Source organism: Amphiura filiformis, chromosome 4 (assembly GCF_039555335.1).
Source record: "Amphiura filiformis chromosome 4, Afil_fr2py, whole genome shotgun sequence".
In the NCBI taxonomy this organism is placed as follows: Eukaryota; Metazoa; Echinodermata; class Ophiuroidea; order Amphilepidida; family Amphiuridae; genus Amphiura; species Amphiura filiformis.
Window position 1 is genome coordinate 17,055,604 of NC_092631.1, and position 18,103 is coordinate 17,073,706.

The 18,103-nt window shown below is 35.3% G+C and overlaps 2 protein-coding genes across 2 annotated transcripts in view; one reads left to right on the forward strand and one right to left on the reverse strand.

Annotated features, from left to right (window-relative positions):
- Window positions 1–3,044: 3,044 nt before the first annotated feature.
- Window positions 3,045–18,103, reverse strand: part of LOC140150621 (G-protein coupled receptor 54-like) — a 114,635-nt gene continuing 99,576 nt past the window's right edge. Inside the window, exons 2-3 of the mRNA XM_072172675.1 lie at window positions 8,021–8,156; window positions 3,045–6,572 (exon numbers count right to left, since the gene is read on the reverse strand). Coding sequence (XP_072028776.1) covers window positions 5,968–6,572; window positions 8,021–8,156 — 741 coding nt within the window. The 3' untranslated portion in view covers window positions 3,045–5,967. The remainder of the gene's footprint in view (window positions 6,573–8,020; window positions 8,157–18,103) is intronic.
- Window positions 12,681–17,602, forward strand: LOC140150622 (acyl carrier protein). The gene is made up of 4 exons (XM_072172676.1): window positions 12,681–13,159; window positions 15,281–15,409; window positions 15,762–15,843; window positions 17,184–17,602. The coding sequence occupies exons 1-4, from the start codon at window positions 13,070–13,072 to the stop codon at window positions 17,261–17,263; spliced, it is 381 nt and encodes a 126-aa protein (XP_072028777.1). The 5' UTR covers window positions 12,681–13,069; the 3' UTR covers window positions 17,264–17,602.

Genomic DNA, 18,103 nt, shown 5'->3' on the forward strand with positions numbered 1-18,103 from the left:
TTTTTGTTTGATTTGCACCATATATCGTCGTACCGAGTACCAGCTCTCACACGTGACCAGCCATTATAAACTCCTCAACAAAAGTTTGGAAAGTTTTTTCAAGCATCTGTATCTGAAATTATTTGTGACATATTCATATCGTGTTACATATCAATGGATAGCTACAATACTCCCCTTTACAATGACACCCCATTTGAAACAATATCATTTTCACGGCTGCGTGCACGCCTTATGAATGTATCAAACAGAATTAGCCAAATTGACCATTATTCTGTGCTAGTCACTAACCTCAATAGTGGGTGGAAAAACCATACGCAGCACAATAGTCATGCACCTTCTCCTCACCGACCTGGTTGCACGTTACTGTGGCATGGCATTCCATTCTTCAAGAAGGATTCGTCACATGTCATTCAATGTGGTTGCATATTGGCTTCTCTGGCACGTACATCACGATCCAGCTGGTCACACAAGTGTTCAATCGGGTTGAGGTCTGGCCCCTGGGTTTGGCCTGATGGCAGGCCATGTTGGCTCTTCTCCCATATTATGTAGGTAGTCGTTGACTACCGTGGCTCTGTGGGGCGAACGGTGTCATCTGGAAGGATTGCATTAGGTCCCAGATTGTGAAGATATGGGATTGCAGCTTGCTGCACAGAATCATGCTCAATTTAGCAAATTCTGTTTGAGGCCCCACTACATTCACAAGGCGTGTACTCAGCCGTGGAAAATGTTATTGTTTCAGATGAGGTGTCAGTGTAAAGGGTAGTATTGTAGCTATCCATTGATATGCAACACGATATGAATATGTCACAAATAATTTCAGATACAGATGCTTGAAAAAACTTTCCAAACTTTTATTAAGGAGTTTATTTCCCTTTGTTTCATTTAGGAGATAATTAATGTTAATTCTAATATCTAACTTTTCATTTTAGTATTTTAAGTATTATAGCATAATTTATACATTATGTTGTTATACAGACAGAGGTACAGTCTTTTGTGATCAAACAGACATTCCATCAAGATATTCAATATAGGGGGTGGAGGGGGGGGTCAACTATCATAACGTACTGACTGACCATCGTACATTTGTAGTAATTTCGATGATTGTCTGAAAAGTTTTTTTAGCATTGTGGCACATCTTCTGGTCACTTGGTGGTCTTGGTATGGCGGCGCCCATGGGTCGCGTGGGAATTATATTAAGTGTAAAATCAACTGTCAAATACCATGCCATCCAGAACTGCTTCAAAAGAGACACCCCTGCACATTCTGATTGAACTAGTGCTGATGTCTCCCTCAACTTTGTCAAAGAGGTAGAGATTTAGGATGATAGGGTTCAAATAATCTCTGCTGGAATAATCATATCTCAAAAATCACATCGCAACGCAAACCAAAGAGAATACCCCATTCATACGAAAGAAAATGTAACAACTACATAAAGAAACTATGTCTGTGCGCTAATAAACGCGTTGTAACAACAAAATATTATTCAATATCTCTTATACATAGATTATAATATTACAAATTCACAAAAAAAATTGTTGTAAGAAAATATAAATACGTCTTACATTACAAAAATTTCATACGACCATAACACAGCACTCAGCCCCGTAATTTCAATCTCATTCGCACATACACGCACCCCCTATTACACATACACACCCATCATACACCCCTAACCTCTTTCACACCCACACCAAAATAGCATGGTACATAATGTAAAATAAAATTCCCTTTAAAAGGAAGGCCAGCCTCAATGCAGAAGAGGTCTTGTAAATAGTTTGGGTCACCGTGAAAGGCATTTTTAGGATCACGCTTACATCCATGTTACATGACAGTTCACCAAACCATCAATGGTGAGAACATGCACACTAAAACAACAAAAAACATTAACTCCTATAACTCCTGTCAACTCTTTAATTCATTACTCCAAATTGTTCTGTATTTTTGTCTTTACTGCTTTTTACCCATGCTTATTATTAAAATCAAGAAATACACTGCAGTTGTTAGTTAATTCGCTATGTTAACTCAACTTACATGCACATTTTATTTTAAAATAATTTTATATTATTTCGCAATGTATATAGTTTACTATAAAGTAGATAGTGGCAAGCACATGATATTAAGGACTGATCATTCACTACAATCTTCACTTTTAAACTGTATTTTTGAATGTGTTGATTGTTAGTCCGAAACTCCTGCAAAGCTATGGACATGGCATCTAACCTACTCCATTCTGTAATAGTCTGCATTGTGTGTTTTCTCAGTCTTCAATCATTTTGTTGAATGTAATTTTATGAATCAAATAAAAAAGATAGAAATTGGCCTCACTTTAGTTATGTGTCATTCTACAGTATTTATAATTTATAAAGTAAGACAATAATTTATTTATTTTCTATAAGTGCATGTCAAAATATGGGATATATTGTTCAATATTATAGCTAGCCCTAAAAACTTTATTTTCAATCGGATTTTTCCCGTTGAAAAGACAAAACTGATGTTAAAGATAGCAATAATATCATCAATAACATTTTGAGTCAATTTTATCCATAAAACGATACAGGATAGGATAGATAATTACTTTGACTTCAATGTGGTCCAATGAAGATTTTGATTCTACAACATTATTAGATCTGTTATCAACATATCAATTATGCACTCACAGGCAACCAAACATCATGCTATGCTCAGTAGTCCACTGATATGACCTCATGATCATTCCCCCGCTTTGACCATGTCATTTTTTTGATATGCTGATTGCTGAACAAGTTTATGTTTATATGTGTAGGCCTAACCTATGATAACTTTTTAAGTCATAATTAATTCAAACATAACTTTGGCAATACTCAATCGTTTTCGTTCGTTGAAACGGCAAAACATACTTTCTTTTCCTTGCAAATCGAATTAGCAGATATCAAAAACATTTCCACCACGAGAAGTAAAAAAGATAATTCATACCAATAGAAGAAGGCTATAATCTTAGCTAATCTTTAGTGTACACAAACCCCATCTCAGAAACAGGTACCAGCCCTATGGGCTGGCGAAAAGTAAAAGTAAAAACAACGAGTAATAAATAAGCACATACATATTATGCATATGTGCACACTCTTAAACAGTTTACAGTAGGTGTTTACACCCACACAAACACACCCCAACAATTGTATACACTAAAGGTCACACAACATTTAAATGTACACAACATTCAAACGTTCCGCCATTATCTGAATGAGTTAATAAAGGCAAAAACAAGATTCTCCACGGAAAGATATACCAAGAACAACATTGACCTCAGCAGGAATGCAATTTCATCATAAAATTGCAAGTCTATGCACCCACAATCTTGAAAATTGGCTAAACCATGTAAAGTATTACGTTTAATTTTAATACGGTAGAACATCAAATACACAGCAAGCAAACCTCTATTAACAATTTGAAATGTCACGAATACATACGATCTCCTTCATATTTCGAGAGCTTACATTATGTTTTTCTTACCGATTATTGAACCACATTTTGTAGACCTGGAACTCATGATTGTGATAATAATCATAGCTTACACTGATAGCCAAAATGGAGTCAAGTGACTCTATAAGTGGAGTAAACTAGCACTGACTCTCCAAAGGAGTCACCTGATTATCACAGGAGAGTTAGTAGGCTCTACCTGTGGGGTTAATTGACTCTACAGTCGTCGACGGAGTCAAGCAATGTATGACTTTTCAAGGGTGTCACTGTAATTGCTTGGCTGTTGACACCATGGAATGTGTATTCTCCCATTCCAAGGGGATGGTGGTGAAACCAAATTTCCCCATCGTGTGGTCTGACGATCGCCTATGGCGTGAAACTCCGCAGAGTAATGTCTCTTATTGTGGCAGGTCTATACTTTGAATACATCTATGTCGGGGTGACTCTATCAATGGAGTCTGGGTTACTCTAGGAGCATAGTCCAGCCACTACGCGACTCTATGTCTAAAATGACTCTGTATTGGGAGTCATATGACTCCTGTGTAGAGTCATCAACAGTGACTCTTCAGCAGAGTCAAGAAATGTATGACTCTTCAAGGAGTCATTTTAGACATAGAGTCGCAGAGTGGCCGGACTCTGGTTAAGAGTAACCCTGACTCCAGTTTGGCTTTCAGTGTAAGACATACATACGAGAGCTATGCAAACATGACTTATTCAGTATAAAATGTACAGAGCTCAATGATTTACGTGAGAAAATATAACAAAAACACATTCTGCAAATTACAAGGGAAAATAGGAAATTGTTGTGCGATGGTAAGAATATCGTATATTTTTCTAATGCTGTATGATAAGTACTGTGGTCTACACAAAGCAAGTGGCCCTGACGTTAACATTAAAATCAAATTGCATAGCAAGAAAACCTATGTTTGCAATTTGAAATGTCACGAAAACTTGCAATCTCCTTCATTTTTCAAGAGCTTTTATTTTGTTTTTCTTTCCGATTATCGACCCACAATTGTAGACCCAGAACTCAAGATTGTGATGATTGTGGCTTCTAGCTCACTCCTTGTAAAAACATGTATGAACTTCATTCAGCTACATAGCTTAAGACATGCAAACATGTCTTTTTTAATATGAAGTTGCGCAGACCTCAATGATTTACGTAAAGAATAACCAAAAACACATCCTGCAAATTGCGAGGGAAAATAGAAAAATGCTGCGGAATCAGGGAAGAATATCGTATATTTGTATTTGCTAACATTTGTATGAAAAGTAATGTGGTGTACTCAAAGTAAGAGCCCCTTATAATCAAATTGCACGGGAAAAAGAACCAGATGGCCCTATATTTGCGCACATTATATAGTCCCAAATATGCAATAGTTGCTGAGAAACAGCCGACCATTTATTTTATATTTGGGCCTAAAATATATGAGGCTCATGAACACTCGTATGTCAAAGTGATATCAGTATCAAAAACCTTGGGATCATATGTTACAAATGGGGCTAATTATACGTGCAACATTATAATGCTCAAGCACTACCAGTGTACCATTCTGAGTCCAGAATTTACTTTAATTATTTGTGAAAAGACGGCCAGCGCTTTGTTTTTACATTTCAGGACATGGAGCCCACAATATTTGACCTAAACGGAAAATTGTTTTAACTTTTTGGCTTCTAGGGACCCCTAGCCTTATATCTGTCGTTAAAATATGCGAAAGGCACGTGCCCATACATGTGCCACATAATGGCCATGGCGCTTTTGTAAAGTCTGCACAAAAAGTAATGCAGCTGTTATAGAAAAGCTTATATCTTAAGAACCAATGAAGTCAGAAGTCCCAGAAGTCAAAAATCTTTGCCCCCAGGGGCCTAGATGTTGAAATACAAAGCATGCTGTTTCATATCAGATATTAAAAGTTGGTGCACTGATAAGCCAAGGGCCACTCTACATTTGCAAATATACACGAATCCTATATGACATCTATGGGACCAACTGTAAAACTAGGAGACAGTCTTAAAGTGTAACAAGGCTAGCTCTGAACTAAAGTCTGCACAAAAAGTAACGCAGCTGCATATAGCACATAGAGCGAGTGCATTTGCGCGCATTTTGATACGGTACCCCATTTAACCATTGTCGTTCAATATTAACAGTTTTTACAGTTGGTCCCATAGATGTCATAGGGTTCGTGTATGTTTGCAAATTGGCTTATCGGTGCACCAACTTTTAAAATATGATGTGAATATGCTCTATATTTTAACATCTAGGCCCCTGGGGGCAAAGACTTTTGACTTCTGGGGCGAAGATGGGCTATAAGATGCATGTACGGTGTAAGGCCAACAAGTGTGTCATTGAGTCTTGTATTTTTAGCGCTAAACTCATAGTTGCGGGGCGTTTGCCGAAGAAAAATAGTAAAATGATCAATCATAAGGATAACGATATACACTGCATTCTCTATTTGCGGGTATAATAACTTTGCGGAACTTTGCACTGGCAACTTTGTTGGACACTATTTATCACGTATTCGTATTTAAAGTCCTCGCCTCTGTTCGTTCATGATGTTCGGCGAATTCCCGAGCAGTTCTGAAACATATTGGAAAGGCCTTCTTCAAATATTTTCTAAAATTCTCTCCCATAAATGCATATACAAACGGATTAACGCAAGAATTTGCGTATGACAACGTATGTGCAAAGACTTTAAAAATGTACGTTGAATATGAGTAGGGAAAATCTTTCGATAGTCGCATCCATAAATTAAGAGTATGTATAGGAAACCAGCAAAGAGCGAAGACAACAACAACAGCTAACACCATCCGGGTAACTTTCCGTTTTTGTTGCACCTGTTGCACATTCCGATCATTGTTTGCAGCGCGGCCTATATCACCTGGCGCAACTCTGGTCCAAACTTTCAACAACATAATACTGTAACAGATTGATATGATCAAAAGCGGCATGAGGTACATAAGAACAGCAGCGTAGATTGCGTATCCTGGCCATAAAATATGCCGCACACTAACAGGCCAAATTTCGGCGCAGTATGTTTGGTATGTGATTTCGCCATCAAAAGAGGATCTCTCCAGGTCGAAGTATACGGCTAGTGGTATTGACATTAAGAATGAACCTGTATGAAATTAAAAAAAAAATACATTTACTCGTACGTATTGTAAAAATATAGCATTGTAAATATTGAGACCTATTATATATAAATACGCACGTGACCACCTCCGCATTGCCATAACAGCTTGTAGACAGTAAGTCTCGAAGTGACCTTCTACATAGCGGGCGGTCTTCCTATACATTTGAACGCAAAGGCGGAACAACATGAGACTACTGTGCAGCAAAATGGTCTATTGGATTGTTTTGAGAGACTACAGAGGTTGAGATTTCAAGGCGTACGCCCGTTTATCTGTTCAAAATCACTCTCCCGTATCGAAACGAGGTCGCGTATTTAGCCTCTTTTGATTGTGTACATTTTCTTATAAAATTAATCAATAACGTAGCTTTAAAATGGATAAAAAAAGTAATAAAAGATTCATAACTACAGAACTGGATTTCAAACCCGGGATCAAGAATGAAATCTGAAGTCTATATCATAACATATCGGAGCGGCTTGCGAAAAGGGGTGAAAAACATACTTTATACTGGGGTGCACTGTCATATCCCAACGGATTGAGATTAGTAATAATATGCTTGATAACATAAAAATAAATTGTTTAATTATTTGTAATAGTTTTGTGTTTACGAGCTAACCCATGACGACGTCAATATTTAGTCAATAGAGAGCTTGCGAAATGGAGTTACTTTAACTTTAACTTTAACGTCTAGAGGATTATAGAGGATTATTTATTCAAAACCACTCTGCCATTAAAGCCGCTTGAAGTTAAAGTTAACGCCAGAATCTATAGTGTGCCGTAAATTATGATGAAAATACGTCATAATTAAAACAATGGTTTGCATATTTCCTCATAGACTACATAATTACCACTTATGTATTGTCTAGTTAATAGACCAATTATTGGAAATCTAATTTGGTTTGGGTAAAAAACATGCCACATGATACTAAAAATTACTGATTGAATTAGATCAAAATAAATTTTGTTCCAAACGTCACACTTCATATATACATTTGTGTGTGCTCATAACGTACACCAAATCAGCTTGCGGAACCAAGGTTTTGGCTTGACTTCAACGCCAAGGGGATTAAGTTCCAGTAAAATTGACTGATTTTACGAGACTCAGCAGTGTATAACTTCTGCGAATTGCAGCTACTGTGAACATTTTTTTACAACGTTGCGTGTCTTATAATTACACCTCTATATAATCAAATATGTTTGTACTGTTCAGGTATTTTAATTAATTATTATTTTATTCATTTAGGCCTACATTATGTACCCCAATTTAAACAACAAGACGCTGTTGGTACAGAAGCCAATCTGACGTTCGCGTTGAAGTGAAGTTGAGCAAGAAATCGAATCGATATTTTTGAAGTTGCCGTTAAAGTTCCAGTAACTTCATTCCGCAAGCTCTCTAATATCCCCCGTGACAAACTTAATTTGTAAGGTGACTTACTTGTCCATATGACTATGCTGACGATGAGTGCTAGTTTGGTAGTTCTTGTTTTTAATGAACGTAGAGGATGTACTATAGCTTGGTAACGGTCCACTGACATTGTCGTTAACGTCATACAGGTTGCCTGCGCTGTAACCTGTATGGATGACAACAAAACAGTAAACAAGTTGTGATAATAATAATAATAATAATAACACTAATAATAATAATAATAATAATAATAATAATAATAATAATAATAATAATAATAATAATAATAATAATAATAATAATAATAATAATAATAATAATAATAATAATAATAATAATAATAATAATAATAATAATAATAATAATACTAATAATACTAATAATACTAATAATAATAATAATAATAATAATAATAATAATAATAATAATAATAATAATAATAATAATAATAATAATAATAATAATAATACTAATAATAATAATAATAATAATAATAATAATAATAATTATTATTATTATTATAATAATAATAGTAATAGAATGAAAACGATGCATGCGTGACAACAAAATATGTGTGAAGATAGCACTAATATATAATTGAACAACATAATTGAATACAGAAATGAACCGATTTGTGTAAAATCAGCAGCTTTAAAAGTATAAAATACATTATTATACTCTCCCAGTATGTACTACATTATTCCAAATGTCGCGTCCACTTATTTTGGAATCAATTATGACATTTCAAAACCCATGTAGCTGGACTTTGAGGTATTTAAACCACCTCTCAATCAAATCACAACTGAGACCTCGTAAAGAGGATCAAGATTAAAAAGGATATTTTTGAACAAGTATAACGTGGCAATTCTAACAGTATATTGTTTTTTTCCGGTTTGGTATGGACACTAAAATCTCGTACACCTCAAATCAATAGAAGAGAGGTTATATATAACCTAAAGTCTTCCCCCGTAATCACACTAAGAGACATATTTACCCCAGCACCTTAAGCGGGGGGTAGAACCGCCCGTCAAAGATGACCATAGGTGGGGGGGTAGTTGTAGTCCATACAGTAAAATCAATTATTTTCTATTAGCTCGTGCAAATTAATTCCAAGAGCTATTGAATTTTTACTTGTATTAGTCAGGTTGAAATAGTCATTTCCTTTTATATTAAAAAGAAAACTCAGTAACAATCACATTTTTGGAGAATATCTAGCCGAAAATTAATTTTGCCTTTACTTTTATATATAGCCAGAATTTCCCAAATTTGCATGGGCGCCCTCACATTATGACGTCATAGCGACATTATATGGGGAATGTGTGTACTTGGTATCACTGGGTAGTGGAGACCCATAGCTATACATTGGTACCCCATATAATGGTATGACGTTTATGACCCCCTTTCGTAGTCCGTGTTACAAACTTTGGCATTTGGCTCAGTGGTTCTAGGATTAATCTATCGGTAGTAATATTAAACTCATTTTCCTATACAAAAGAGGTAAAAATGTGTACTTCATATTGCACCAATAAAGCCAAATAGTAGCTATTTTATTTTATTAGAAGCTAGAATTATTTCCCACATCAGTTTATATTTACGTATTCCTTGTGGCCTTTCATGGAAAATTATACTTAAAGTACTTCAGCAGTATATATAGCACGATGCGAGATTCCAGATTTACTTTTTCTGCATATTATCACGAACACAGAGCCTTACGGGCAACAATACTTTTGTTTTAAAGCGCAATCAATACATGGTATGCACATTAATGGATTATAACCGATTTTAAAAGCTTTTATCAACTTCCTGAAAATTGCACTTTATTCTTGTGAACACTGTTGATGTATTCAGCATATTCAAAATATATGAATATTTTGAAGTATAATCCTAGGGATATATAAATTGTCGCTCTAAACTCCCGGTCTAAACTTACTTCTTACTCATTTAAACCGATTAGCTGATATCAAGCAATATTAATTAGGCCTATACTCTTATATTTAAAGACAAACAGGAATAATGAAATAATAAAAGTGTCATAAAGGACATATGAAACAAGTGATGTGTCGGACTAACTAAAATGGTGACGACTGCTCGAACAGAGCTGATCAAAATTGGACTCGCATCGATCTGAATCTAATACATTGGCGGGTCACGTAATTCTACGTTACAGATCACAAACCCAAAATGTAAGCATTCAACTTATGAACAATGAATATGTTTGTTTTTTCTGTGCTACATGTAGCTCACTAACACGACTAATGAAGATGTGAGCATGAACCCTATTATTTCTTCTCACGCTTGCCGCCAGGATGAAGAACACAAATGCGTTATTTGCCATTGGCATGATGGGTGTTTTAATATAATAGCAAGGTATATCGTAACATGCTGGTATCTATAGAGGTTACAGTAGGTGAAATATTGTTTCGGATAAATTAACCTAAATTGGGATCAAAATGAAACTTAGCATTGTTAACAAGGTCATATCTTAAAATCCTGTCGATAAAAATGAACCAAAATTACACACAGGATGTCAGTAACCAAGGAATTATCCACTGACACAACAGCAAAATGCATTGACATGGAAAAGCTTCCAGGACCACATTCACAGCCCAACACAAGAAATCTGTGAGTAAATGGAATAGTATGGAACAAGACCTATTTCTGGAAGAAACTGTGTGAAAAGCAGAAGCCACCCCCTTTCCACATTATTCCATTTATTCTTTGGAAAATATTCTCACGCATTCTCCCAGATTGCCTTTGCTGTGTGCCAATTATTCGCCTGTGAATGTGTTCCAGGAAGCTGTTCCGTGTCAGTGCATTTTGCTATTGTGTCAGTTGGAAAACTGCAAAATCAAAAGTTGCAATTTCAACGATTTTCAATCTGAACGCATCGTATTGCACACAAGCACCATGAGCCAATCATTAAAGCACACAATATAACTTACACAATTATTGAATCGTTAAAATTGCAACTTTTGATTTCGGAGTTTGAGGGTTTGGAAGCGCATATCTTGGTCAATTCCTGCTCGAATATTAAGAACATGGTGTCAAATGAGAAGGCAAAGTCCAATTAACAAAATGTATTTTCAGAATAATCTAATATTATCAGGTTGTTGAACAGCAAGGATGACTATAACTGACGAGTTTCTTTATCTGGCTGATGTACATTCATACGTCCATCCAATGAAGCTTTAAGCATGTTTCAATTACAGTACAATGTTATTAAACTTTTTTGCGTTACGTTCATATAAAGCTCACTTTACACACGTACGTGACTTTACAAATGCGTTGAAACCAAGAACACTATAAAATATTCAAAGAAATATGGGAACAATAAATTGCTGGTCCTTAAAGGATAGGTACCCTGAATAATATATCGGTCTGTATGGGAAATCTCAAGGTTATTTTGGGAACCGCTTTTTATTAGAATCTACATCTTTTGTAAGAGATTGATCGAGACTTTGCCGATCGACTGACTATGGAATGACACTAACAGAATGCCCTCGCCATGATTAGTTTGGATCTTGAGAAAATAAGCCAACCTTGACGGATATTTGGATTACGCTGGTAAATTGGATTGTGTCATTATTAGCAGTCACACTTGTGAAAATATCCACGACACGTTCTGTGTTATATATTATAGTGTAAGAGTAATTTGGTTCTTTCGTAACTTCAATGTTACAAATACTGCAGAAGTATAATGTATACTACCGACGAGTGTCTAAATCAGACTCATACCTTTATTTTGAGGACTTTGGGAAAAATATGTATATCTTCAATATGGTCACAATTGTGTGACAACAGATCACAATTTTCAAACGATGGTCGGTTTTTCATCCCAGCTACACATACACTTTAAGTACATATTAGATTGATAAAGTTTAGGTCAAGGATCTTTGCCATAAAGTGTTTATTATATCGCAAAATTTCAAAAAAAATCACAACTATTTGATATCGGAATAGAAGGACATTCCTCGTATTCCGAATGCAATGTGGTGTGCCTGATGTGCTCTCTGGTCTCATAAAAAATACTGTGCAAACGTCGCTATCCGAACCATGAAACATCGTTCAAATTATAGAATCTGATAATATCGATTTTTACAAGCTGATTTTAAAACAAAGCATTTTTACAAGTTAAATAGCCAACAATTGGTCATAATATTGCCAGTATCGTTTGTTTTAGCGATAACAAAAAGTAACACAACTGAAAACACACTTCATTGCTTCAGTTCAATGCCTTCATATACTTCCAAGGTAAAGTATTCGGGTGAAAAACGAGAGCATTGTTCGTCTTTTATTTCTGCGTAATTATGATACGGTCACTGCACTGGTTATGCTGGTTGGTAAAAGGGCAGAAATATGCTATTCCATTTAAAATCCACACTACCCCTGGAAGATTTTGGAAATATCTGCCACAGGGGGAGTATGATTTTCAAACGGAGTGCACACATTATCAGCTCCATTTGTAACTCGCACTCCCTCAGTGGAAGATTCAGGTTGAATCTTTCTCAGAGGGTGTATGAAATTCAAATGGAGCTGCCTATCGTGCTCATTCCATTTGAAATTCATACTCCCCATGTGGCAGATATTTCCAAAATCTTCCACAGGGGTAGTGTGGATTTTAAATGGAATAGCCCAATTAGGTTATTACTTGCCACCCCGCAAACAGAGTTCCAAATAACGTGCAAACGTCGCTATCGGCTCCCTTAATACCGTTCAAATTATTTAATCTGATAATATTGACTTTTGTATGCTGATTTTGTCAAATTAAATAACCAACAATAAGTCATAACATTGCTAGTGTTGTCAGTGTTCGTGAAAAAAGCTAGCACTCTTAACTGAAAACACACTTCATTGCTTCAGTTCAAGGATTTCAAACACTTCCATGGTGAGGTATTCGGTTGACAAACAAGGGTATGGTATAATTGTTCGTCCTTTACATCGACGTGATTATGATACGGTCACTTCACTGGTCATGCTGGCTGGTAAAAGGGCAGAATTGGGTTATTATTTTGCAACCCCGCAATTTGATTACACCTTTTACAGATTACTAGCAGCAGAACCATACATATAGCTATCATCATGAAGAAGGCGGCATTGGTGTTGATATTCATGATAGTTTGTGCTACGGTTGTTGCAGCATACCCATGGCAACCGAAAGCCAGGGATGAGGTACGTTTTTTGCTTTAATAAAAGTATTATTAATTAAAGTTATCAATACATTTACAATGTTAGATTTAGAGTCAATCATTCCACTTATATGGCAATTATGCAACTTGTAGACAAAAATAATTAAGTATTTGAAATACTATTATGGCCAGTATATACCTTATATTGACTTATTCAAAAACTAGAACTTTCAAAACTTGTAAAAAACTTCAGTATTGGGATATCTACTTTGAATATTTACCATAGAATCATATATATACGCAATTGTCCAGTTGAGTGCATATTCCTGTGATCAGCAACTCTATTACACTTGATAAGCTCGTATTACTCATGGTACTTAGTCTAGTACTAGCAGCAGAAAACACAACATACTGCAGTTACTGTCCGTTTTCCTATACACAATACACAGTGCTCTTTCCCATTGACGCGTGACCTCTACAAATAGCCCTACGTTAAAAGTATGGGGATATGACTAGTTAACGTCGCTGTGTGAAAAATAACCGGCCAATATTAAAAGTACTCTTCTAAAGTTCTAGAAAATATAGTTTTGTAACATGTCCTAAATTTTTAGCTAATTTAGATGTTTGGAAATATTCGTACTTTGGTGTTTTAGTTAATGTTATAGGTAATAGTACATTGCCTAGTTAACGTCACTGTGTGAAAAATAACCGGCCAATATTAAAAGTACTCTTCTAAAATTCTAGACAATATAGTTTTGTAACATGTCCTAAATTTTTAGCTAATTTAGGTGTTTGGAGAGGGTTGTACTTTTGTGTTTTAGGAAGGATATGTAAACGACAGATAACACCAAAAATATGAAGAAATTATTTCCAAACCGTGTTAAAAAAGTCAACAATCATTATGTTGCTCATTTTCAAGAATGCTGGTTTACAAAAAGCACGCCATTGTCTCATTTCGTGAACAAAAGTACACATACCATTGTTTCCTTTCGTTTCCTTTATAATCAGTTACCCAACTGAAGCTATAATACAAACTTTATTGCGATATCGCACATGAAAACAGTCACATGTGCACAGCCAGAGAAGATCCGATTTAATCAGTTGAGCTGTTTCAATGAGTGTTATCTTGGTTTAATAGCTTTTAATGGGGTTAAGTCCTGCAAAGGTCGAGATGAATTCTACTGTAGACATGACTGCATCATGACCGTATTGGCAATATATTCTGCAAAATCATATTCTTCGCTGACAAGTTGTGTTCATGGTATTGGTCTTACTACTCATAGCTAACAGCTGCATGTACAGTACAAGTAGCAATTCTATCAGTTATGAACTGCAAGTGCGTATATAGGCCTAGACAAAGCAAAGCCTTTGATACAGTTGATCATATAGCAGGGGTTTGAACAGTGTGGCCCGCGAGACTCGTTGTGATAAAACGGCTAATAAAGTTTACTAGTGAAACGGCCGGGTATTAATAGGCTATTGCAAAACCAGTACTGCACGAGTTGCTACTTAATAGAAATTTCTTCTTCTGAATCATTTCAATGTCAAACAATTCTATAGCAAACTAAACAGACTAAGAATAGGGCCCTTAACAGGCACTTTGAATTTCACCGCATTCTATTGACAAATAACATGTCCATTGTTGACATCGGTACTTTTAAAAGGCTTCAATGGTAATGATCCAATGGCCAGTATTATTCAGCAGTATGTTAATGTTTTCCTCCTCCAATATCTTTACAGTCATCAAAAGTTTCAATATTCATGCACAGATTTTGAGCCATTGTTAATAATGGACAACAGTTTAGCATGTTTTATCATGTGTTCCAATATCTGTGGTTTTATCATGTTCATCAAAGTTTTCAACTTTAGCTCAAAGCCAAGGTCGATGTTTGTGATTATAATTTGACACTGTTTAAGCCTCAAGTCCAAGTGTTTTATACAGGGTAAAAGATTATTCACATGGCATTCTGGTCGATTTCTCCCCGGTAGCTTGGAGCTGGTCAGTCCTGTAAAAGACGTATATATGTTGCACTCTTCCCCTAGTCTGATCTGATACGCTACTGCATGCGAATTAAGGATGTCCAGAAACACCAAGACCAGCAAAGGATTCCCCCAAAGGATTCTTGGACGTTCACTCCGATGTACTAACTTTTTTTATTTACAGGAAAAAGAGAGGCGTCTGGAATTTCTTATATTGAAAGAATTGTTACAGCCAATGAGAAGAAGTAATATTGAAGAAAGGGTTAAGAAAATTATAATTGAGCAGTTGGGTGTAGACGAAGCAGACATTAAGGTAGGAAAAATTATATAGATAATATTATTATTGCATTTGGAATTTTTCATTCATACGTGCGGTTCATATGCACGGTGTATTTTGTACGGCGTCACGACGGCTATGCACCACGCAAAAGTCTCATTTTGACGAAGGAGTAAAATTCAACTTGGAACCGAGACTATTAATTATGTACGTACTTTTTGAACGCCGTATAAACGTACGGTCCACGCAGTATGGAATATCGCAATCATTTAACGAAATTATTTTTATTGACTTGTCGGAATAGAAATCAACGACATAGGAACAAACACATGTATAAAAACATACACACAAAAAAAAACACGCGGTTTTGTTGTTTCTTCTTATGCAGAACAAAGCTAGTTTTGTCGATGACCTTGGGGCCGACTCTCTTGATACAGTAGAAATTGTGATGGCATTGGAAGAAGAATTTGGTAAGTTGTTATTACAATGTTAACTTATATCCTGGTCAGCTTATGGTTATAATCAATGGTGGCATGAGAATAAAAATAAAAATATTTAATTTCGGAGAACTTTAAGTGGTCAAATTCTGTTTTAAAGCTACCCTTTCTGAATCTTTATGACCAGCTGAACATAGTGTAGTGGTTTTCAACAAGATATTAGCAATTTTGAAATTTCACTCTTTATCGGGTAGTGTCCCTTTAAAATATACATTTACCTTGTGTATATTGTGCATGGATCCCTGATATATGTCACCTATTAATTCTGAATGAAATTCAATTGTTTTCTCACATACATTGGATTCGCATCTGATCTGAAAGGCCTCTGATATTTCTTACTGTATATTTATGTTTATGGATCCCTTTATAATGTAATTTATTAATTCTGAATGAAATGAACGCATTACAAAAACCTTATGTGATGTAATGTGTATTTTTTTTATAATACACACATACGCATTGGCATATATGTACCAAAATATGGAGAAAACTAACTTTAATCGTTAGAACTTTAAATTATTATGCATGGTTGTTGGGTACAAGTATAAAGGATTATTTTTCATTATTAAATATACGACATTATTAGATACACACGAGAATGTCAAGTTACCAGTTATGAATCTTGATTTGAATTTTAAAAAACGTCACATATGTGCCGTCATAATGAATACGTCATATCTTAGTTACCATGGTTACAGGTTTACTGGTGGTTTGCAACCTGTTAGCAACCCATTGCCTTTTGTTGTGATTATTTTGATCGTGGTTCGTTATCAATACATTTCATGATAAAGGATGGAATTGTTTTAAACATATCTTGGGATGTGTGGAGGAAATTATTTGAAACATTGGAAAAGGATTTTTTTGGAATAAAATTTGTATCAATATAATGCAAAGCTACATGCAACGCACAAACATTTCTCCCACTGCGATATTTGATTGCTAAGAAAACTTGGTTTTAGAGAACAGAATTATACGTCTTTTTACGTTTTGTATACGCATTTTTGGAATAAAATTTGTATCAATATAATGCAAAGCTACATGCAACGCACAAACATTTCTCCCACTGCGATATTTGATTGCTAAGAAAACTTGGTTTTAGAGAACAGAATTATACGTCTTTTTACGTTTTGTATACGCATTTTTGTCTAACCTTAAATAATTCAAATCACTTAAATGTGACTGGCTGTCAATTGATTTACCTGGCATGGGCCTAAACGTAGGTACTGGTCGCAACGTTTACACAATGTATGAACAGCAATGAACATTCAAGTTGTCAATATAATAATAGGCATATTATGTTTTTGTGTCCACAGATACTGAGATTCCTGACGAGGAAGCCATGCAAATCACAACCGTCCAAGCCGCTATTGACTACGTATCAAAAAACCAATAGCGAAAAAATATTACTGAATAGTCCACAATTGATGCCTGATGACAGACTGTTGAGAATAGCTTACCTATGCCATCTGATCGATACGTCTCTAGTCATATCTGAATATATATAAATGTGGTCCGAATATGTCTTTAATTATCTGACTATAATCATTTAAATAATTATTATTGTTCATGACAATACTGTGTGTACATATGATTTGTACCCACGCGCTCCTCATTCACTAGCTTGATATGATCAGAAGATGTAAGAAAGAGGAGGTTGATCCAGCTATCCTCAAATAAAATGTCACATCCGAAGGATGATCAATGGGATTTTAATTAAACAAGTGAGTACTGCTCACACAAATATTTTAAATCTTGAAATAATTATTTCATTTAATATGTTCTTAGATTCGTATATATTCTGTTGTTCTTTTATATTAACAAGATTGCATTTACATTATAACATCTTAGATTACATACATACAGTTATTTCAATAATCTGACATAATTGATTAGATCCAATCCACACCACTCCACGCCATACATAAATTCTCCCAGTCACATTTCCCCAATATGAAATTTTAAAAAAGTAAAATTTTAATTTAATTTTTTTAAAGTTTGACAGAGGCGGCGTTCGAACTCACGGCGCACCGCTTTGATACTCTATGAGCCTAGCGCCTTAGACCACTCGGATATAATCGCAACTTCAACATAGGCCTACCATGTGACAAGCAAAGGCAGAAAATGTACTATATTTTGTAATTTTATTTGCCTAAAACATTAATGTGTATTATAATAGAGCTACCATTATTTATATTGTTGAATTCTTAAGCGCATACAGACAATTAATACGCGG

Excerpts from the sequence above, each read along its gene's own strand:
- LOC140150622 (XM_072172676.1), top strand. The coding sequence starts at position 13,070 with ATGAAGAAGGCGGCATTGGTGTTGATATTCATGATAGTTTGTGCTACG. Across the intron at positions 13,160-15,280 it reads AACCGAAAGCCAGGGATGAG|GAAAAAGAGAGGCGTCTGGA; the intron begins GTACGTTTTTTG and ends TTTTATTTACAG. Across the intron at positions 15,410-15,761 it reads TAGACGAAGCAGACATTAAG|AACAAAGCTAGTTTTGTCGA; the intron begins GTAGGAAAAATT and ends CTTCTTATGCAG.